Raw genomic sequence first — 24,137 nt, forward strand, 5'->3', positions numbered from 1 at the left:
TACTCCAAGGGCCCAACCTTCACAAATGCTTTGCTTCACTTCAAATGTCAACTAAGGTCAATGTCCACCCATACCAAATGAAATAAAAGATTTTGGATTCTCTTGTGTTTATAGCCAAATCTATAGCCCTACTGATCACCACAAGCTTCTTCCATACCAACCCAGGCAAAACAAGATGTTTTAAGCTGTTCTCTCTAACATGCTGTGGTCAGGAATTAGCATTTAAGAACAACTCCCTCCAACCAGCCCCCCAAAGCTCCCTCCCCACCTGTTTTTCTTCAAAGTTACCAATATTGACAATAAAGGACAGTAATGTGATTTCTGTTTAACTGCAGACTCACACAAACACAACTTACTCTGTTAGTAGGAAATAAAACACTGAATTAGCAAATGAAAAACCACCCAGAACCACCCCATCAGAAAATGCAGACATCAAGAAACCTCCATGATTTCTTAACACAGTACAATACCTGACTAGAACTGGCTTTTTCGAGTCTGTCAACCATTATTTCAAACTGCAGCGGCTTGATTTCCATCTTCCGATTTAGTCTGTTCAGTAAGGTTTCATCCTCAGAATCCATATCATAATCTGGCTGTTCGTTGTCCAGATTAAAAGCTGAAACAAAAATATACACACAGAAAAATCTGAAATGCTTGGGAAACAACAAACTATGGAAATACAGAAGCATGCATATGACAATCAAATAAAATGAGTGATACAATTTCAGATTATCACATCTCTATTGTAATACTTTTTTCATTACGCTAAAAAGTTTCCCCATAAAACAGCCGCAAGACAGTAGTTAGAAGTTGCTTGTGTCTGACTTCCAATATGAGAAGAACCAAAGAAATTTCATTTTATTTCAAATGGTTTGAAGGGGTGACAGGGAAAAAAGCTTTAGTTAAAAAATAATCCACAGATGCATAGAAATGTTAATATATCTTTACAAAACAAGAGCAACAATGTTTCTTACTGTTGTTATAATAAAGGTCCTCCAGAGTATCACAGTAAGATTCTTAACAATTAAGATAATTTTCAATCGAATCCCAGACTTGGAGAAAAATCACTTACACTGAAGCTCCAATAAAATGTCAGTTGCTTATTTTTAAATAGTTAACAAACCTGGAATCTTAAAATACTTAATAGACTAAACCTTTTTATTTTTTTTTCCTTCATATAACTGCGACACAAACTATGCTAGACTAACTGTGGGAATTGTTACCTTTTCTTCCAAACCAACTCAACTCTAGATGTAGAACCTGAATATTCCCACATACTCAGCAAAGAGCAAGTTCCTGACTTTACAGCAAAGCTCATTTATTACAGATTGTGCTATTAGTTTTCCACATTTAGACAAAGTTTCTGGTCCCACCAAAAGCAGAACTACAACACTCCAAATAATTCAATCAACAAGTAACTGTATTAACAGCAGCGAAGGGTTCTTGAAATACATTCTGTTCTTATTAGACAAACAGCACTTATATTTATGCTCTTAACTCACGGCTATATCCGAGCACTAACTTCAAGAAAACCTCTGCTACTGAGCTTTCCAGTAAAGACTCTTCCCCTGTGAAAGCCTTAAAACAAAAGCTTGGAAGACCAGGAACAAAAGAAAACACTGAAAAAAAATTAATAAAATCTTTAAAGCAAATTATAGTATATTCTCTCCCATGGTCTGGCCAGTCAACACACAAGTGGTAAGCAGCATACTCTTGCCATATAGCAAACTAGCCCAAGACCCCTCTTTCTGAAACAGAATAGCTAAACCACTACCAGCATGTAATCTACTTGGCTACGCATGGAAGCTCTGTCAGATACAGCTGAGAAGTGCTCACAAGCAGTCCCTCACCACTTCCAGCTGCAAACTGCTACCTCTCGGAAGAGACAGTGCTCAACTACAAACTCTGACAATACCACGTGGTGAGAAGGCTTCTCCGGCCGAACATGAACACACACACTGTAAGCATAGAATAAAAATTTATTTCAAGAAGAAATTAACATAGCAGACTGTAACTATGTATCAAATGGAATTATTAATAATATTAATTCAATAATAAAAAGTTGCATGGCAACTTTAAGACACTGTCATTGGGCACATGACCCACAGCTCTCCCTCTAACCACCATATTTGCACTACAGCTTACAACACTGGATCCTGCTTCTCCAGTGGCATCTGGCATAAGTTTTGAGAAAAAAACTGACCCTTTTTAAAAAAAATAATTCAGTCTGTAAAAATGCACTAAAAGTGTCATCAGGCCAAACTATGCACTTAGATTTAAAGTACCTGGGGTGACTGTCACATGATCCTGTCCAATAAGCTGAACAGCCAGTGACCAGCCAAACAACAAACTAGCAGCCAAGGGCCTGCACTGGACTTGATGAAACCAGTCTGCTACCTACCATCTTCAGTGCCTGTAAGCTTTGCTCCAACTTCTCCCGTGTGGTCCCAGCAGAGCCACCTGGGAGCACAGTGTTGGCACCAACATCACATCACCCACATCACATCACCATCACATCAGCCACAGACCGAAACCGGGTGAATTGTCCCGTCTGAGCTGTAACCCTCACTTCCCAACACTGGAAAAAGCTTCTCTCTCGTACAGCACTGACCTGTGCTCAAACGTGGGCTGAATATGTCTGACTCCAACTGTCATACACCAGCATTTCAGAATTCTTCAGAGCTCTCCCAGGGAAGTCCAGCCCTGGCAGCTCCTACTTCTCCTGCTGCTGTGGAACGATCCCTGATATTGCACTTCCCCTCCACTACAACCTGTAATTCACTGACCTCTTAAGCATGAGCTACCACTTTCACCAGAAAGTAATTTCAGTTGTTTTCCCTGACCCAAGACCACCCCCAGTGCCTATGAAACTACTACAGCCCTAATGTACACTGTGAAATCACATACCCACAGCTCTGCTCAAGGGAGGTGGTCAAAGTTTTCTAGACCAGGTATTCCCGTTATTTTGGAAAAACTCTCCTAACAATAAAGCCGGTCTCTCTACTCCAAAAAACAGATGTTTAACCATGTTTTTGCAGATGATGTGACAATACCCAGAAATCCATACAAGTGCAGAAAAGACACTGCTTGTTTACCCTCAGACAGATGCTGGATCTTACAGACAAAAAAAAAAAGCAATGTCAACCTATTACTAAATTATCTACTGATCAGGTAATCAATTCCCTGCAAACATAACGTTTCAAGACAATTTCTTTAAACCAGACTACCAGAGAGCAGGAGGATCCCTATGCAGAGAAGACGTGATGCTGTTCACCTGTAAATTGTAAGCAGTGCCAGTGAACTTGCCTTTGTCTTGAACCATGTACCTTCCTGCACCACCTTTCAGAACTAAATCAGGCAGGCTCGAGTGAGATGCTAAGGAGACACTAAGGCTAGCAAGAAGAAAAGAAGCTCAACCATTCCACCGACAAGCAACTTAAAAGACCAACCACCCCCAGGAATGCATTATGGATATTAGTGACAAGACGGCAAGATCTCCATCTCAAAAAGGGAAGGCAGATTACCGCACTGCCAGCACCTAATGCAACCCTACAGTACATCTTTGCTGAAAACAGGGGAGTTCCTCCCTCCCACTGCTAGCAAGCCAAACCAGTTTGCAGGGGCACCCGGTAAACACCAGGACCAGTTCAAGACACACAGAGGTGCGTGTGCAACCAGAAGTGGAACAGGGAAGCAAAGTGGAACCTCCCCTCCAACCATTACATTGGTTCATCTGCCCCTGTGAACTGCGGCTAAGTAACATATCAAGTCCGCCTAACTTCATATGTTGGACTAAATTATTTGCTCATAAAACATCAGCCCTCTTAGCAGTCATTTTGAGACTTCATGAATAACAAATGAAGTGCTGAAGAACTGGAAAATCGAAAAAAAACCTGTAATCATTAAGAAAACAAAAACAAAACCCAAAAACTACACCCTGAACTTCAACTCTACAAAAATATTTTGAGAAATAATCAAGATGACAAGATAAAAGGTATCCAACATGTACTTGCCAGGAACAAATTAAATCAAATAAATCCAGTCTCACTTTCTTAAACGAAAAGACGTCAGTACTGTGATGTGAGAACAGTAGTAGCCCTTGTCACATACGCTGTTTTTCATACCATCTTGCAATGCTTTTCTTTTGCTAGCAATGCCTCTCATACGATTTTCATGACCTGTAGTTACCAATACAGTTCGTTCTCAAAGAAAGGGGGGTTACATGGAGGCTGCAGGTTAAGGACACTGAAGTAATGGAAGCAACGCTTGTATTCCAACTCCTGTGTCAATGCAGAAAGGAAGGCCACAGAGCCTCAGCAGCCTGTGGAAGCACATGAGGCTCAGGAAATGCAATGCTATTGCTCTAACCGCTGCATGCAATCGTAATGAGTTAATCGACCCAAGCTGGCTCACCACAGCTCTCGGACACTCATCAAGAGTCCACCTTCCCTTTATCTATCATTGCTCTCTGAAACACACCTTCAGTGCCATCCTCAGTCACCACTTTTCTTCTTTTCCCAAGCATTGAGTGAACTGTACTGGTTCCAGAAGATGACATCTTTCATCCTGGAGTTGGCCTCCAGTATGGCAGCTTGCTGGCTTCAAAAGCCATCACAAGACACAGGTGGTTTATGTGCTCCCTGATGTAACCACCCATCACCACCCCTCTGCTCCTGCCCCTGCCATAGCAACAGGTGGAACTGTTCATTCACGCCTGCACGAATTAGCGCAAAACCACTCAGCCACAGAAAGCACTGCATTTCAGATGACCCGCTACTAGTTAAACACAGCATTCTAAGAGCAACCAATCTGCCAGTTCACATAGTTAAAAATGGACCTATATCCCTTTTTCTTGGTTATTCCTGGGAGATTCTTGTGATTGACTGATGAATCTAGCTCTCCTACTCCAAAGCTGCTGCATTCCTCCACACTGCATGTTTCTACAGTGCACTGTTAGACAGGGCCGCAGTGATCCTACCAATTAAGTTTACTTCATATGAAAGCTCAAAACTTTTTTGCTTGCTAATTGCTGTTGCAGAACCAACATGCTCTACCACTTTAACCATTCCCAATGGCAGTACCTGTCAGACAGATTTGCTTTTGTTTACTTAAGCTCCCCTAGGAGCTGGGTTTATACTAACTTAAAAACAAACTGCATTTCTGTAAGTTACGCTAAATTCGGTTTAACTTAAGTAAATTAAATTAGTTAATTTAGCTAACAAAATTAAGGCTGTGGTTCCACAGTCATTTTAAGCTGTCATCGGCATGAGTTACCACTGAAACAAGCGGTTCCACTAGCTTCCCTCCCCAGTAAGCCACGTTCCTATCACCTTGCTACACCAGCAATCATGCAACAAGCCACAACTGAAAACTGATACGTAGTATGGAGGTTCACCTAACCAAAAAATGAAAGATAAGCTTTCTGCCAGATCACTTCCCAGAGCTGACTCACCCATGAACACAACTGCCACCAGAGGCACGCTGGCAGTAAGAAAGGAGCAGTGTCGATCCTGATGGCAGCAGCTACATCTGTACTGACCAAGAGCAAATGAACCACCACATCATGGTAGTTATAGCCAAAGTAGTAACAAACCAGCAAAACACCACCACAGTGGCAAGTCTGCAGCACCTGACTGGAACAAGGCTTCCAGCACTCCCCACCTGCACCGAAACAGCTCACAGGGAAGGTGCGATATATATACCTGTTTACACACCTAGGCTGTAAGCCCACAGCCTGAACAGATCCTGCTACAGCAACTTCTAAACACATGGAACACACAATGAATAAAAACCAGCCAACTCTCAGTTACAAGAAATGCACACGCTTCACTTGTGTTTCTGGTGGTTTGGTTTTGGGTTTTTTTTAATTTAAAGAGTGACTAGAGTTCATCCCATACAACTTAATGATGAATATTTGACCTATATTTGAACAATCTCTGTTACTTATGATAAAACATTAGTTTGGTATCATTACCCTTTATATACACACACATGTAAATTACTTTTTTTTTTGGTGCCATTCTTACTATTTCTGTTATGGACAGTGATTTTCTTACACCCACTTAGCTATAATTCTAGCACAGGTACAAGTGTACTTAACCTATTCTCTTTGCTGCATATTAATAACTTACAATGCATCTTCATGTTACTGCAACTAGAAACATTCTTGTTAAATTATTAAGCATACTGGAATAATTAGAGTAGTTCAAGGCTTTTGGTTTATATTCAGTTCAAAGTCACCTGAGTTGGTGCTACCTAGGTCAACTAGTACCTGGAACCATGCTTATCCATGAATTCCATGCCTCAAAGAAATTAACTCTTCTCTGCTTGGATTCACTGGTAAGTTAAAAATATTAAAATCCTTGGCTACCAGATGAACAGCAAAACATAATTTGCTAGAAATAACCACCAGTAAGTATTCACTACAGTACGTGCCCTCTTGGCATCTATCAGTTTACATAACTTCCCTGCCCAAAGTTAAGTATTGTTGCTCTTTGTGCTTTTAGCATGAAAACAGAATTTCTAAGCAGTTTATGTAGCATAAAGCTGGCTTGTATCACACCTACTCCAACCAGAGTATGTGGGAAAAATTATCTTGGAGCAGGACCTGATGTTTATTTTCAGCTTAAATACCTTCTGCAATTCTGTCCGGAAAGACTGTGAGTCTCAACAAAACAAAGAACATTTTGGCATAATATGCTTAAAACTTTCAGACACGTTTATTAACAATATTTACAGTGTTACTGGCAATGCCCAAAGAAAAGAATAAAATACATTTCTCATTCAGCAGCTTCATTTCAGTTAAGTCAACCTCCCTTGCTTGCAGGTTTCTTTCTTGTATTAAGGAGAGAAATTACTTAATTTCCTTCTAGCTCATTTCTCACATTACCAGTATGATCTATACCATATCATGGAAGATCTTAAGCATTTCCAAATGCAAAGTTATTTCCAAAAATCTCTTATTTTGTGAATACATAGAAAAAATAGAAGCCTTCACCATGCTGGTGAGAAATGATGCCAAGGCCTTCAATATATAGCTGGTATTGGGCTTAAGAATCTTTGCCTAACTTCAATTGCAGTTCTGTCTATAAGCAGAAGACACAGAAACGTAAAATGCTTTCCCTGCTCAAATCTACATGCAGATCAACAGCCTCTTGTTGAGGCAGCTGAAGAAATGTGTGAAAAAGATTATCAACACATTCTGCCTGGCAAGAGGACCACATTCCTGTTGAAGGTGTTTTATCATACCCCTGACATTAGTCTTTCCAATACAACTAAGAACCAAAACCGTGAACTAACTGGTGATGAGAAGTTTTCTCCGCAGAGACCCAGGACTGAATTTGTGCTTTACCATGAGGACTGACAAGACGCTGCGGTAATTGAATCTAAGGTTTTACTAAAAAAAAAAACAACAAAAACCAACTCCTGGGAGAACTCCCAAGCCACAAAACAACCCCCTAGAACCACACAAACATGATCTGTGTGCCAAGGAATAACTGATTTATAAATGTGTGTCACTTGTCAACAGAGCAGCAACCAAAAAGAAGTGTTAAAATTCAGAGACCACTGTAATTAACTGCAAGTTTAAATAAATTAATTGGATCTTTTAAGACACAGGAAGCTAAACTCATGCAAAAGAATACTTCATTTGACCTATAAAATAAGCTCAGAGTTCCCCACAGAAAGGGAACTCCATAGTTTTAGCAAAACGCAAATAACCATTACCCATAGCCCAGAATACATCCATGCCACATTGCATAGCTTGAACTCCACTGTTAGCAGAGCTGAAACAGAACCTCCAAGAACTCTATTACGATCAATAAAATGAAGGCAGGTTTCATTACAAATACTCTTCTATTTTTTTGATCTCCATTTGTATGGAACTTTGAGGTAACAGGCATTCCAGACTCATTCAGTGAGCAGTAACAACCCCTCTTCCACTCCCTGCATTAGTATAAGCAACTAGGAGGCAGCTTTGCTGGTTTAGTTATTTCTTCTCAGAATTACAAATAAAAAAAAAAATAAATAAGAAGAATGGCTTGATCATTACTGGATGACCAACAGACAGGATAAGGCTTGCCCAGCTACTGTACATGGACATATAGCATCAGCACAGAGCCCATAAACAAATGCAGCAGAGAACACTTCACATTTACTTTCAACCTTATATTCTTCCAGATATATGTAAATTCTAGTATCTCTTATATAAATCCCACCCAGATTTTTCAGTCCTCCCACTTTCTGAATATTGTGGCAACTTTGTCTTCAAGACTGTTTGAGGATTACTCAAGTTAATTAAAGGACTGGGGGGGGGGGGGGGGACACGGGTGGCAGGGAGGTGGGGGGACAGACAGACACACACACCCAACGTTTGTTAACTTACGTTGAATGTGAATGAACTGCTTTGGTTGCTTAAACTCTCCTTTATACAAACGATTGTAATAATTGACATTGCTCTCCGCTTCAGGGACTGGGATAACCATGCTCTCTTTCTTTTCTCTGAAAACTTGTTGTGCTGAGATAGCCCGTTGCAAATGATGTTCCTGCAAGAGAAGAAATTTAAGAGTTTGTTTATTTCGGTATCAGCATATAGAAACATATACAAAGACACTTATCCTTTTTTCCTACTGTCTTCCTGGTGTTCTACAGGAGGCACAGATAAAAGAGTTGAGGCTGTACTGTATTTTAGAGGACAGCAAGGTGCTTGCTTCCAGGCTGGAAGGTGTGTTCTCCATCATCTACTATACCATGGATTCCTAACTGACAGGACTCTTGGAGCTCCAGTGAATTTAAGGCAGGACTACAAAGTTGAAAAGAACCCTTTGTTCAGGCAATAGCCCACACCTTCTACCAGACTGGGAAAAAGTCAAACATTCAAACTACACAAAATAAATTAAGCAGAAAATTTGGGCTGGTATAAGGCAAATCCATCAAAACCTGTCACAGAGAAAAACTTTATGCAAGTTCAGTTAACAGATGCATAGTAAGACCTTTAAAGTATTGTAAGCAACTGATTCAAATCAAAATAATAGCTTATTTCATTATTCCTGTCTACCCAGCAATTCTTACCAGCTTGCTTTCTTTGGAAGTTCAACTAGTTAAGAGCAACACAAAGAGCAGTTCTCACAGAGTAGGACTCAAAGAGCATGGGCTCCCTAAACAGGTATCACTTCACTTTATTCTCACAGGACAGGAGTCACAATTTCTACAGAATCATTGCAAGTGAAATAAATTTCATAATAAATGTATTAGTTGACAAAGATTTTTTTCACACAATTTTATTTGTTAACTCAGCGAAACCTACCTACTGCTGCAAGTTAGCACTAAGCTGTAACTTTTCGCTTGAAGACTTTTCATGAATACTCATGTTAAACCTTGGTAAAGACAACCAGTACAACTGCACTGTTCTGATTTACAGTACTGTGTATCGTTCCAGTGCAGTCAGCAGAACACCTGATACAAACTGACCAGCCACAAGAGGAGCCTGTCTGGCAGCCTGTCAGATGCTGGCATGATTGTCAATGCTACCCCTCTTGCAGTCTCCCTCCTTGAGCCAGAGGCTGGCAGTTGTACCGTCTAAGTGTATGCCTCAGGCCCTTCGGTGCAGCCTATGACAAAAATGTCTCATGCCAAGACTCCAAATGGCTGCGGTGGCACATGCTGTCTTCTGTATGTCCAGTAAAGAGGAAGAGCAGTAGTCTGCACCAGGACAAGATCTTAAATCACTGCAGCCATTTACTTGGGAAATTCATGAGCTCTCCATCCATCTAAGTCAAATATAGAACAAGCAAAGTGCAGTCTCCTAGCCAATTAACTACTAGTCTCTAGTGGAGCCAGGAGCCTGAAAGTTTTGTTCTCCTTTCACTGTTTTTCCTCACCATAGCATTCTTGCCTCCAGCTTCCAAAATTCAAAGGAAGGCAGGATGACATAGCAGAATATCAACTCAAAATTGAAGCTCAACTCTGTCAGAGATCTATGCAACCTTACCTTGCTTTTCCCAGGGGCTTCAGGTGGTCCTCTAGCCATTCCCACATACCTAACTGCTGGAAAGATTATTTGTTGTATTTTTTCTGAACAGGGGGAAAAAAAAAAAAGCAACCCACAAACAAACCAAAACAAACAACAAAAGACTTTGCTACTCTATCTCCTCCATCGGTTTTCTGGGGGTAGCCCTCCCCACAATTAGCACCAGTGACTGACTGGATGCACAAGTGGCTGCCAGGCATCACCACCACTAACAGAACTGGCCTGCATTTCAGTAACCTGATTGCAATGCAGTCTGGCACACGTGGTGGTCCTGCATGCAGAGATTCTGTGCTACATGCTTGGTAAATTGTCTCAAGAATAGAATTTAATTCTATGAAACATTAGTAAAAAAAAAATTTTAAAAAAAGTGAATGAAAGCAAATCTTTAAAAACATGTAAATGACATTGAATAAATTATACCCTTTTGAATATTAAGATCTTGCAGAAACACAAATAATGCAATTTCTGCAAAGTTAGAATATAAGAAATCAGTGACTGAAAGAGCAGCTTTGGGAATCTCCTGTAGCAGATGAAGCAACATTAAATCAAACTATCAGGGGCTCCCAAGTGAATGCTATTAGAATTAAGACAAGCATGCAATCAAGTATCTGGTGTGATCTGCTTGAGTTACTACATACTGAGTAAATCTGTCACTCCATCACTAAAATCTGCCTTGGAGAGCTTCACAGCACTGAGTAGATAATTCAGCTAAATAAAATTTGTTTCATTACTGTGTTGCTTTCAATTGATGTCCCTAGAGTTGTCTCGTAACAGTTAACAACACAGTACACAGGAGTATCACAGAAATGCTTTTAGGAAGGACTTGTGGAGGGTATCTGTTCAACTCCTATTTGAAGACAATTATCTCCAACACTAGGTAGGTCAGCCATGACTTTTTCAAGTCCTGAAAACCTCCAGTTTCCACAGCCTCACTAAGTAACCTGTTTCAGTTACTGAACAGCGAGGCTGTTCAGTAACCCTCTTTTGCCAAAGGTAACAAGAGCAGTTGCTTCACTCTCTCCTCATAGTACCTACAGTCTAAGCTTTTAGCCACTCTTGGCAGCCCACTGATAGATTATCTTAGAGTTTCTCAACAGCTTTGAGAAATTTGGGGAAAGCAGAGTAACAGCAAAGAGCGTTGCAAGAGCAGCCTCGCTACTGACAAGTGGAGGAGCATCATAACTTCCCCCTTTCATAGCCACATTCCTCCTAAGGTAGCCCAGTTTACAGCATGCCTCAGGCACACAGTGTGCACACACTGCTGGCCCACTGCCTGCTCCTTTCTTTCCATCAGTGCTGCTCATCAGCTGGGCAGTTCCCTGCCACTATCACCACAGCATTATTACGCTGCCTCAAGTACAGAATTTGTGCACTTTTAACTTCACATTTCAGCTGAGCCAGTCCTCTGGTTTCTCAGCATCCACAAAGACAGACGCGCCACAGTTGGCAAGCCAACCCCTCCTCCCCTAACACATCACTGACAAATTTGCTGAAGATGCATTCCTTACACAACCAACCAACTGAAGACTGACCAACTTAATAGTTCCCCACCAGACGCCAAAAATCAAACAAACACGGACACTCTCCTAAAATGGGATTAAATAACTTGTAGAGAAATCACCCTAGCCCACATGGCCTAAGTAATGAACGGGTAAATACGGTTCAAATTTTTCTGGAAGTACTTAAGAAGGACAGACACCAACCAAAATCCCAAACACCTTTTAGCTCCATAGCCCACTAAACACTGCAGATGAGTAATTCAGATTCTCAGTTTCTGTAACACTGCTAGTAAGCATACAAATGAGTTCCCAAGGAAAATCTGACAATACGTTAGTACACACTTTACTACAAAGAGCCTTCAAGCATAACACAGCTTTCCAACAGAAAAGTCTTAACACTATTACTGTCACTCATCAAACGGTAGAGCTTCAAAAGACACAGATAAGCTATTTAATTTTTAAAATTAGGAGGGGAAAAAAAAATACCTTTCTGCTGAACATAAAGTTAAGGAAAATACAAATTTTAACTCCTGAAAGTTGGTCTAATTAAATGGCTTTATTAAACCTGAAAAAGTGTTTTTAAAGATAGATTTACTAACTGGTTTACCAACACACCATTTTGTCTATCTTTCACCTTTTCTTATGGTTTTGAAAGACATACACCACACTTTAAATTTCGTTCTGCAGTAGGGAAGATAAAAAGATTTCATACAAAATAACTGAACATTAGAGGAAACAGTGATGATAGCAAACAACGTGCTGCCATGGGAATAAAACAGAGTACCTGTCAAAGAGTTATTACCCACTATTTTCTTAAAAAGCACATCCAAACCTTTCACACTAGTATGACTAAAAAACTTCAAATACAGCTTAGATTGGAGTACTTCTTCAACTAAAAGCATAACAGAAATATCTATATGTTTAGTGTATGTAATACTGCTGCTTTAGCATATTTACACATTAAAACAAAATTGTTCTCCAACTGAAAGATTCATCTCTCTAGATGCACTTTAGTCATCACCGTACCTTCACGGTACAATAACCACACTGACAACAGTTTACAGCAAATTGCTCAAGTCACTGGCTTTATATATTCCAGTATGTTTTCCATGGTGTAAACTGCCTGTCCTGCCAGCATGAATCCACTCATTCCATGTGGAGCGACACAGAAGAGTATGCTGCACCTAGCAGTGTCACACCATGCACCTAGCAGTGCCACACCACCACCTTCAAAGCTCCAGTCTGAATGACTTGACAGCCATTCACAGCTGGGTTGACAGAGAGAGTAAGTAGCAGCTTTCATCCAGAACAAGACTTGAATCACACCTCTGAACCCGTACTGAGACACTGCAATCCCGGCTCTAATTTTTCCTCAGAGGGGAAAACCAAAAAAATCCTAAATACTGGTACCTAAAAAGACTTAGCTTTGGTTGCACACATTTAGAACCAATGTCAAAGTCCGAATCAGAGCAAGGTACCTTCAACTGCTACTGACTTTCATCCCTGAAATACCCCAGGTTTCACGTTCTTTCTAAACTTTCTATCTGAGACAATCTTCTCTAGGAAAAAAAGTTTAGCAATAATAGTAAGTCAAGAAGTAATATTCTCCTAAAGATTATTTTTGTTAAGCTTCAAGGGAAACAGTGATCAATACCGAACATTATTTTTTACCCATTAGAACTATGTTTACCAATATGCTTCCTTTTATTCCGCTGCTTTAAAACAGAACGCTTGGATTCTACAGACAGGTTTGGTTTGTTCCTTATCCTTTAAGCTCCCTGTAACCACCTCCCATTGCACTCTCTCTGAAACAGAGTTTATCATACTTTAAATTAGCGTGCTAATTTTTTTTTGAATGAGCATGGTTTGAGATGCCTGTGGTTGAATACCATCTTCACACTGAAAAGCAGATCTGTCCTGATTATGAAATGGCAGTGAGCAATTCCTTCCTGGATGCAGACACCCAAGAAGACAAACCTTTAGCACTAAACATACCTGTTCCCTTCTGCATTCCTTAAAACTATACCATACCTTTAAAATGTTATTCCACCACTCCCACTCACTTACTAATATTTACATTTACCCTGTGAGGTAGAAAGTACCAAAAGAGTTTACTGTGCCACTATTTAAGAAAATAACTTCCTCTTTGTCACTACTTTCACAACAGAGCTACAGGTCACACAATTTAAGTTACATAATTGCAACAATGTAGACTTTAATGAGAGAAGTATCTTGACAGATGTTACTGCAACTTAAGGGAAACAACATAATATACCTCAGCTTAGCTGTTAAAATTGACTCCCTTAATGAGATAGATGGCTTTAAACTCAATAGTCCTCCACTCAAAGTACGAAGGAAGCAAAAAGTAAATTTATTAACAGCTTTACCTACTCAAAAGGACTTATTTCTACGGTGACCTAAATTTGGGCTTCCAATCTACCTGCAATCAAGAACAGAATTAAAGCAAAGAAAACAAGGAAAACTGACTAAAGCCCTAGAGATCCTATTTGCGTAACACTATACTCAAACTAGGAAATACAAATTAATTGACACTTTTATATCCAATTAAAAAAACACCAAGAAAAATTTACAGAATTTTAGTCTGAAACTTGCAGGCTCCTCCTGCAAAGTCTCCAGCACAGATAACACCTGTTGGCAACACTTAAAGAAAAATGTGTCACCAAGCTCAAAAGCTACTTTGATCAAAAGCCACAGCCCTATCTGCTCCCTCTTTTCACACACCAGCACACTCATACTGTTGGGCTTCTTTAAAAGCTCTCCAAGACAAAAGTGTGAACTCAAGCACCATCTTTTGTTTCCTTCTGCAGTTAACCCTTTCAGTCCTTAACCGCCAGAAGAAACATGGTCAATGAACATCTATCCTCCTCAGTGCGGAAAGAGCTTGGTATTTTCTATCAAGGAGGATTAATTTGTCTCCACAACACCAACAGGATGAACATCTTCTCGAGCCATTAGAAGTTTACTGGCAAAGCTTTTTTTTTTTTTTTTCTTTTTAAAAAACAGATTGCTGGGCATGTCAACTTAGCGTAAACGAAGTTTTGACCAATTACCTGAAGTATGACTGACTTCTTACCTTAACATTATTGTAACTGAAAGTGGATCTCAGCAGCTGAAAGGTGGCGGGGGAGGGCAGGGAGCGGAAGATAGCTACAGACCTGTTTTCCTTTCTTTCCCCTTCCTCTGCCCTGAGATGGAAAACAACTGAAATAAGGAGTCTTATATCAAGCAGGAAACCTGCCTGTGCGCCATGGCAATTTTCACTGTGGAGACAGCAATGAATATCTTAGCAGAAACACAATGCTTTTATTTTGAAAAGTAAGTATTTTAGTGAATTATCAAAGCTGATCATTTATTTCCCTAAGGGGTTTCAGGCATTCTGCGGAAGGAAGCTCAAAGGCACCTACAAGAAGCAGGAGAAGGTATGGTGTATGATTCTCCTTACAAGTGGCAAGAGCTCATAAAACTGAAGTTTCCTTCTCAGTTTCACTTTTGGCCATGTCATGTTTTTCCAGTGTGATACTCCCTGTCCTTTTTGGTTTTGTACTTAAATAATCACAAGAATCACTTGCCATGCACTCACCCTCGAGACTACCGAATTATGCCTACAGGTACAAAACAAACAGTACTAATGATAGGCTGCTGTTACAGATGACTCAATGAAGTAAACAGCAGCAAAGTGAATCAAACTGTACTATGCCATCATAAAAATTCACCAAAGTCCCTGGAATTGGTAAGGTTTTTATTCTTTAGCTACTCTAAAGCCATTCTATTATTTCAGGAGTGAACTAATATGGCAACAAAAACACCTCACCCACACACCTTTCTGTGACTTTCTTCCCTCTTCCAGTTCTTAAACAATTGTAATTTCACAAAGCAATGCTAGTGCAATCTAAAAACCAAAGACAAGCCATTCTGTGAATACTTTAAATACATCACCTGATGATACTCACCAGAACCTTATCTCTCACAAATGCTAATGTAGGCTGGAACAATACAACAGAAGGGCTACCAACAGCACCTAACTGCGCCCAGTGTCCTTGGGTGACACTTCATGTCTAGATACATATGTCTACACAGCAGATGTGCATCTAAATGAAGAAAAATCCAGTCTGAACAAAAAAAATTGCCTGAAATCCTTAATTTCCTCTTTGGTAGTCTGACTAAAGCCAATTTAAGCACTATAAAATCACTACATGCAAGCTAGGAAATAAGAGTGAAAATTAGCCCATGAGATGCAGATACAGGGGAAGTGACCACAGAATGTTGCCATCATTTTTGTGTTTCTCTAGTTAACTTTTCTCTGTGTGTGCGCTGGAGAAAAAAAAAAAAAAAAAAAAAAAAGAGAGAGAGAGAAAAGAAAAAAAATCTCTTAATACAGAAAAGGCAAGCCATGCAATTTCAATCATCCTGTGTAATAATGCATATGAAATAACTGTGAGGCAACCCAAATATTACCCTACTGAGTGGGAGAGCAGCAATGTATGGGAAGAACATGAGCAATCTTTCATTTCTATAAATAATGACTGTTCACTATTTATGAACATATAATTGACACAAAACTGCTACTGTTTATGAAATGTCAAAAGAAACCCAAACAAACTACAGCACTATATTTCAAGGCAACATTCAATTATACAAGTTTCCAGTCTGTCAAAATATGCATATAAATGAATTACTAAAAATAGAAACAATGTTATAACAATGAATTAAACTGAATTAGTAGGAACAACTTTTGGAAAGGCTGAATACGGTGCTTTGTAAGTGTTTCCTGAAAAGTGGTACCTTTCTTCCGCAAGATACTTTGGCATGACCATAAGGGAAAACTATTACAAATACTGTAACATCTAGTCAAAACACAGGGAAAGCAGTCTCCTAGCGACACATCTGTATCATTACCCACCTAATAAATGCAACCTTACATAGCAGAGATTGAACCTGAAGAATTCCCTTTTATTTTCTTGACAGTCTGCTTCAATTAGCATAACTTGATTGTCCCAAGGATGGAAAGCTATACAACTACATATATAATTACTCTTTCCTATTTTTCAAGGAATTAACTCCACAATGTATTTTAAAAGGCTGAGATTCCACAACAACTAGTTTCCCCCTTTATTAAATACAGTATTACACGCAAAAGCTAAAAAATCGGTTTGATTCCTGGCTCCATGCATCAAACCTTCATGGGAACGTGAGTCACAAAACCGTGCTTCTTGCAAAAGAGGGGAGGAAAAGTCACCGGGAGGGAGGACTGTGGAGATTCTCCAGCAGAAGGTGACTACAGCTCCCTGCTGGATCCATTTACCTGGTGGGAGGCCGCAAGGACCTAGGAAAGGCAGTGCAGTAGTGGCTGCTGCCTCACTTCCTCCCACAATTAGAGATTTGTATTATCCAACAACTTTGTAACACCACACAATCTCCCTGGTCCCAGCACAGAAACCTCACTTGAAGCTACTCAAGAGCCTCATGTGGCTAAGATGGCTGAGGCTACTTGCTCTATGATATTTATTAGCAAAGAAACCATGTTACCTCAATAGTAAAGATCCGATCTTTCAAAACATCCATTTTCATCCTTGCCACACAAGTTAAGTGGAGTCTCGTCCTGCTGCTGCCTATCAGACGCCTAAAGGCTGGTTACAACAGCCAAAGATGCAGAGCTGTGAACATGTACGGCTATTTCAGTGAAGGACATATTAAAAATAAGGTTCTGTGGCCAAAGCAGAACACTTCAGTGCTAAGGTGGCAAGAAGTTACCAAGAGTCTAGGCACCAATAAGCTCACGAATTCAATCTTCATCAGTAATGCAATTTCCTGGAATGTTTCAGGTGTACGTTCAAGAACAAGCTGCTTACAGTACCTGTCCCTCTCTTACTCCACTACGCATTTAACCTTCCAACTTATGTGTAACATTTTCCTTCCAGGAAATGATCCAGTAGGATCCAAAGTTCTTACTATGGATTTTTATTTAACTGAACTACACACACCAATATGGGGAATTTCTATTTTGGAGAGTTTTTATAACAAATGTCCTCGCCAATGTGAGGAAACCTGTAGTGCTGAAGACCTGATGAACCAAAGAGAAATCCATCATGTTAGATACTACGTATAAAGATACTAGAGATCAGTTCTAAAGTTAGGACAACTTAGAAAAGCATCAAAAAAACTAAAACACAAGTACACGTATACTAATTGCTAGGAATTAAAATTATTAAAAACTACAAAATTCCATTTTAATTCAAACATCTTTAACTCAAGAAACATATGTACTATTATTTTTGAACTTTCTGTAATAACAGCGTCTCTCTCTCTCTCTTGTCTTGTCATTTGATACCGCTGCCAGACATGCAGTATTTTGTTTAAGTTTAACACAGGGGAATCAGACATTACGAGGATGCTTCAAAGTAGGAACAGTTCTTGTTATGCAACCCAAATTGTCAAACAGATACAAAATGTGAGTTGCAGCCATAAAAATGGTAGAAAGCTAAGAAAATCAAATTATGAATTGAAGTGTAAACAACAGAAAACAGTTAGGGAAAGGGGGGGAGGAAGCATTTATAAATATGCTGGCTAAGAATTGGTACATACACGAACTACTTTGCATAGTAAAGGGGGACATGATCAGATAGTTTACTGATACAGAAAACTGACAGAAAAATGACATCTAACAAACTGGAGAACAGTCTCACAAGCAAGTTGGGTAAGCCCTGACTTCTTGCAATTGAACATGATGTAAACATGAGAAAATACTTTAGAAAGAAAACACATGCTGCAGTAAACATACTGGTGAGGTGTTGAGCCCTCCAAACTTCAGAGATCAGAGAAATAAAGTCTATTAGACAAAAGCAACCCAGTGCTATCCTCACACATCTACCAGCAAGAAACGGCTTTTTTCTCCAAGCCAAGTAACTTCTTAGAATACAACTCTGGTTATCAGCTTACCTACTCTTCCCACTCAGAAATGTGCATTTAAAATACTAACAGACCGAAAGCATATTTCTATCTAAAGTCTGAAATTCTTACTCCAGACATTTCATTGTCGCTTTATTTCTGAAAAAATGTTTTTTATAAAAGAACAAAGAAACAAAACAAACCCCAAAACAATGAGAATCAGGTGTGGTAAACTCTCCTTCTACCATAAAAGATTAGGCATGTTGTTGGTTTAAATGTATCAATCACAGAGTTCGCCAAAGTAAATTAGGAAAAGAACTAAGTTTGGGGGGTTTTCCTGCAAACTTCTGCTCCCTTATACTTAGAGCACCTCTGTTATGAACATGGACAATATTTTAACCCAACACTTTCAGTCACAGCATACGGTCACTATGATATGTTAACAAGTAGGAATTTGCAAAGTGGATGAAAATCAAATTTTTAGAATAGTATATTCTCAAAACTTCATTTCTTTGACTCAGAACTAGTCAACATTCAATGCAAAGTGATGACAGTCTATATTGATATTACTTTTAGTTTAACAAAACTATTTTCTCTACTTCTTTTCATACCTGGTATATAATTCAGTTCTGCTTCAGTTCTCTACTTGTTACAGAAATTCCAGTCCTACAATTAATCTTTACCACCAGTGCCTAACGTTTAACTGTAGTTTTGTTTATGTAATTATTGAATGTGTTATTTAGCTCTCAAAAAGTTGAACAGTTCAAATGCTAAATATGCTAAGGCATATAACTGTTCAAAGAAGTATAAACAAGGCATAGTTTACTGGCTTTGTTGGCAAAATAAATTACAAATAACCTTTTGAATGTCTAGCACTAATCCAAGTGATCTTTCTTACAAAAAAGATAATTAAAACCAAGATTAATATAAGCTAATTTGTTGTCTATTGATCTAAATCAGGGGTCCTCAAACTTTTTAACCAGGGCGGCAGTGCACGGATGAAGTGGCAGGCAGTCATCTGCGGCTGCTTGGTTTCCCCCCCACCAACCCCCGGGGGGGGGGGGGGGGGGGGGGGGGGGGGCAGGGGGGTCTGTAAATACCGGGGGCCGGATTGAGCACCCTGGGGGGCCGTAGTTTGAGGACCCCTGATCTAAATTATTCAAATATGGGACATCTCAGCTGATTCCAATCAACACAGAAATTGTACCAAGCTGACTACCGCTCAATTTTGCAAGCAGATGCAATATGAAATCTGGCACCACGTAATTCAAAGTACAACGGAAGCTGCCTGAGGTACTTCTTTCCAAGGTTTTCTTAAATTGAAGGAGAAGGAAAAAATGCTACCTACACTTAAGACATTCCAGAGATGAGCAACAGAGTACAGAGGTGTTCTCACAAGATGTACTCAAATGTTCTCGCAGGCTTTTGTCATGGAATTACACCTCATCCTGAGGAAACCTACCTATAAGGGAAAGTTGCTGCATAATGAATTGAGGTGTGACTCTCAATTAACATTACTGCAGATACCATTGTTCTCTACTATGGACTCAGGCACCCAAACAAGTTAGGACAGATTTCAGGGACCTGTTGTTAACTGACCCCATGCTTGCAACTCTAGCCTGCAGCAAAAACGCAGCTTTATCTAAATCGGGTGTGATTTTAAGATATGGCTGAACCCATCTAACCTCAGGATCACACCAAACAGGTAGCAGTCTCATGCTTCTCCATTCCCAAGCACTCTATCCCCACATGCTCCTACCACTCTGCAAGTACAGGATGCTCTGCTTTTCCATGGTGAGCTTCTGTCTCCCATTATCGAGTTGGCTGTGCCTCACTACTCTGAACAGCGGACCATCCCTACTAGCTGCAGACCACTGTTACTCTGGCTCAGCTGTATCTTAAAAGCACACTCCAAGATAAACTACTTGACATTTGTCACAGGCTAAGCCTATACTCACAAGCAGTTGTTACAGGTTAGCTGATAGGTGTTAATGTGATAAGCCCTAATAAACTGATCTTGAGTTTGAGACTTAAGAGTAAATCATTGTACCGTTTACATTCAGCCACATAAATACAGCCAGAACAAATTAAAACAAAAGCAACTCTCTTTAACAGCTCACCAGTTAACTATGCTCTGCTACTCTAGCATTTAAATAGGGTCCACACTCAGCAACAGGTTATTTTCATTCCCACTGCAGTATCCAGCTAACACAGTCCAACCTACTTAGCGTTAAATCTGATACACCGTTATCAAATGGGATGTTAAAAAGCACCTGGTAGTGGTACTATGCAGTGGTAGACTGAAAGGAAGTTTATGTTAGCCACAAAAATACTTTGTAGGTGAAAGCACAGGAAGGGTAGAGGATTGCAGCTGAAAACTGAAATAATGGCTAGCAAATGGGAGTTGAATTGTGCACTTGTGAGGAACACCTCTGCATCACCCAACAGGTCTCAAACAGAGGGAGAAAAATACAAGACCTGAAGGCAAGGGAAAAGGTCTTAAACAGAACTGTCCTGGTTGCAGCTAACAGTTACATTCTTCTCAGTACCTGCTACAATGCTGTTTTGGGTTTGGTGTGAGAATAACGTTGGTAACACACTGATGTTTTTAGTTGTTGCTAATCATGTTTATACTAAGCCAAGGACTTCTCAGTTTCTCAGGCCCTGCCAGTAAGAAGGCTGGAGTGGCACAAGAAATTGGGAGGGACACAGCCAGGACAGATGACACAAGCTGGCCAAAGGGATATTCCATACCACAGAATGTCAAGCTCAGTATATAAACTGGGGGGAGTTGGCCAGGGCCTGGGGATCAATGCTCGGGGACTGGCTAAGCATCAGGCAGCAGGTACTGAGCAACTGCACTGCGCATCATTTTTCCCCCCTTCCTTTGGATTTTATCCCTCTCCTTCTCTCTTCTTTTCATTATTATAATTTATCTTATTTCAATTATGAAATTTTCTTAATCCTCCAGTTTTACCTTTTTCCCCAATTCTCCCCATGCCACTAGGGGAGGGGGGAGCGAGCAAGCGGGATGTGTGGTACTCAGTTGCTAGCTGGGGTTAAACCACAAGAACTTAAGTTTAACATTCCATGAATCAAGATCACAACAGCATTACACTACCTACTACCAAACATACTTCAGTAATCCCAACAGTCTCCAAACATACCCAAAATAAGTAAATAAATACAGGTGCTTAACTCAAACTGAGAAAAAAACTTCTACTGGGAATTACATTTTCTCAACACATAAGCCAGTTGATTCTAGTCAAACAAACCCCACTTCTTTCTTAAGGAAAGTCTGCTGTCTTGATTTCACTTAGCTTTGCATGGAAGTACGATCTTTTGAGTTTCCTTCTCAGACCTTCATAAAGCCTTTTTGAAGGATTTTTGATTTACAGAATACTTGCATGCTTTGAGCTGAAGTTATCCTCTGTTGACCTTCTATTTTACACACTGGTGTCCCGGCTTCTTTGTTCTACAAAGCACCTCATTTGCAAGCGCTTTTAAGGGTTCAACCACAGGTTATGAATGCACATCCAACACACAAATCTCAAGTTAGAATACATTCTGTCCACATGTGAGCCATTTATGTGTGTTGTTTATAAACCTAAACCTGAGCGCATTAGACAGTACCAGGTTAGTACTTCTGGTCAACAGCTCACCTAAGTCCTTGCACATTTGATACCTCCCATTTTGGAGATACTCAAAGCCATCTGGACATGATTCTGGGCAACAAGCTCTAGGTGGCCCTGCTTGAGCAGAGGCTTGGCCAAGATGACCACCAGGGTCCCTTCTGACCTCATTCTTTCTGTGTGAGTCTGTCATACTTGACCACATTTAAGCACCTTCCTAGAAGTCACAGATGTCAACAGCACAACAAACAACATAATTTTTGTGATGACAATGCTATCTTCTATTAGGGAGAGATGAAGTTAACTGTTTTAAGGCACTATTGGTTCTTGTTTAGTATGAATAATTATTGCTAGGTTAGGATTAAAAGAAAAAAAACCTATTAATGCTATGAAAGCAACTATCTGTAGCATTTCCATATATAAAACCAGCTTTAAAAGAGTTATGTTTCCCAATAAAGATGTGAAAGTGCGTCTGGAGCGGAAGAGGGAAACTTGAACACTGAACTCCAAAGTCCGATTTCATTGCAGAAAGCAAGCTGGTAGCACAGATGCACTCAACACAATTCCAGTGTATAGAACATCTATCAAACAAGACTACTTGCCTTTATGTTGACAATTAGCTGTAACATGTAAACAACTCCATTAATCTCCTTATAAAATAAATTACACTTATCAGTTTGTACAATGTACACACACACAAAAGCATTATCTGTAAAACACGTACCATTTCAACAGTAGACAAAAGGGGCAAAAGCAGAGCACCCCTGCAGTCCCTAAACAACACCAAGGTGTTTATGCTCATGCACACAGGATGAAACCCCTCCAAGACAAGATTAAGAAGTGACTATTATTTGATCTTATAAACAGAAATCACCCCCAAAAAAGTTCAGGCATAAGAAAATGCGCATGTAGGACTAGGTCCTAACAATCTTTTTTTTTTTTTTTAAAAAAAAAGGCAAGTAAGCATTGCCATTAATGATCTTATCTGTGTATGCACATATTTCAAAGTCCTCCTGATTGAACTCTTCCAGTTCATTGTATCAGCAAAAATACTCATTATGTTACACCGTATCAGCAAAAATATCCAAACAAAAAACTATGACTTGTGCAAAGTTAATGTCTCCTGCTTTAACAGGAGAATGAATATGCTGCTTCAGAAGCATCGCTAGCTCCAGGACACCTTCAAAGCCAGATGATGAACACTTCCAAGTTTCCAGTGTTACAACAGGAATGAACTAAGGGACAGAAGGAGTACAAACAGAAGAGAAAGCAAGAAAAGATGTCTTCAAGTTAACTACTTCCAGCCTGTCAAAATACCCAAAATTGAACATTTAACAATCTGTAAAAGACCATCCTGAGGTGATCACTCAAGGACTGAGAATGAAAGTCACTTCTCATTTGTACTCCATCAGCATTTTAATAACATTAACCCATGCCCTTAACTTGCTATTTGTGTACTTTTCCTTTATAACCCTACCCTTGTCATGTGATGTCAAACTTAACTGTAAATGAACATATGTTCAAACAAGTATTCCGAGATGAACATTTAGATTGGTTTGACCAGGCAACCTAAGTATCCTCAATTACCACTGTGCTTTTAGATTCCTAACTCCAGTAAATAACTTCCGAAAGCCTGCAGCCTGAGTTTGCCTCGTTATTAAGCATGATTTCCCCACACACACACAACGTGCAACTCTGCAGTCTCCAGTAATATTTATTCAAATAAAAAACACAGAGTTATGCGATAAGAAACAAAACAAGGGCTTATCTGTTCTGCAACTTTTCCCCCTTCTAGCCAAAACAATTCATTAGCATTATGAAATACAACTCTTACTCATCAGAAAAAAAACAATACCAAATGTTCCTGCTCAGTTTCTGAAGCTCACAAAAGGACTTCTTCCCACTTTTGCTTACTAGTAATCACTCTTTCACATGAGATGAAAAACCAAACCCACACAATTTTCTTCCTCAGGTTTAATTTAAGGTAGATTATAAACACTGACATAAACATGCTACAGACCAGAAGCCTAATTCTTTCACAGCTGGAATCTCCAAGTGAGAGAAATGAGCCGC

The 24,137-nt window shown here is 39.7% G+C and overlaps 1 protein-coding gene across 2 annotated transcripts in view; it reads right to left on the reverse strand.

The window, feature by feature from the left end:
• EPC2 (enhancer of polycomb homolog 2) overlaps positions 1–24,137 on the reverse strand; it is a 50,760-nt gene that overhangs the window by 23,301 nt on the left and 3,322 nt on the right. For both annotated transcript variants that reach the window (XM_037397225.1, XM_037397224.1), the window contains exons 2-3: positions 8,384–8,543; positions 471–616 (exon numbers count right to left, since the gene is read on the reverse strand). In XM_037397225.1, coding sequence (XP_037253122.1) covers positions 471–616; positions 8,384–8,543 — 306 coding nt within the window. The remainder of the gene's footprint in view (positions 1–470; positions 617–8,383; positions 8,544–24,137) is intronic.

The sequence above is a fragment of the Falco rusticolus genome, chromosome 8 (assembly GCF_015220075.1).
Source record: "Falco rusticolus isolate bFalRus1 chromosome 8, bFalRus1.pri, whole genome shotgun sequence".
NCBI lineage: Eukaryota > Metazoa > Chordata > Aves > Falconiformes > Falconidae > Falco > Falco rusticolus.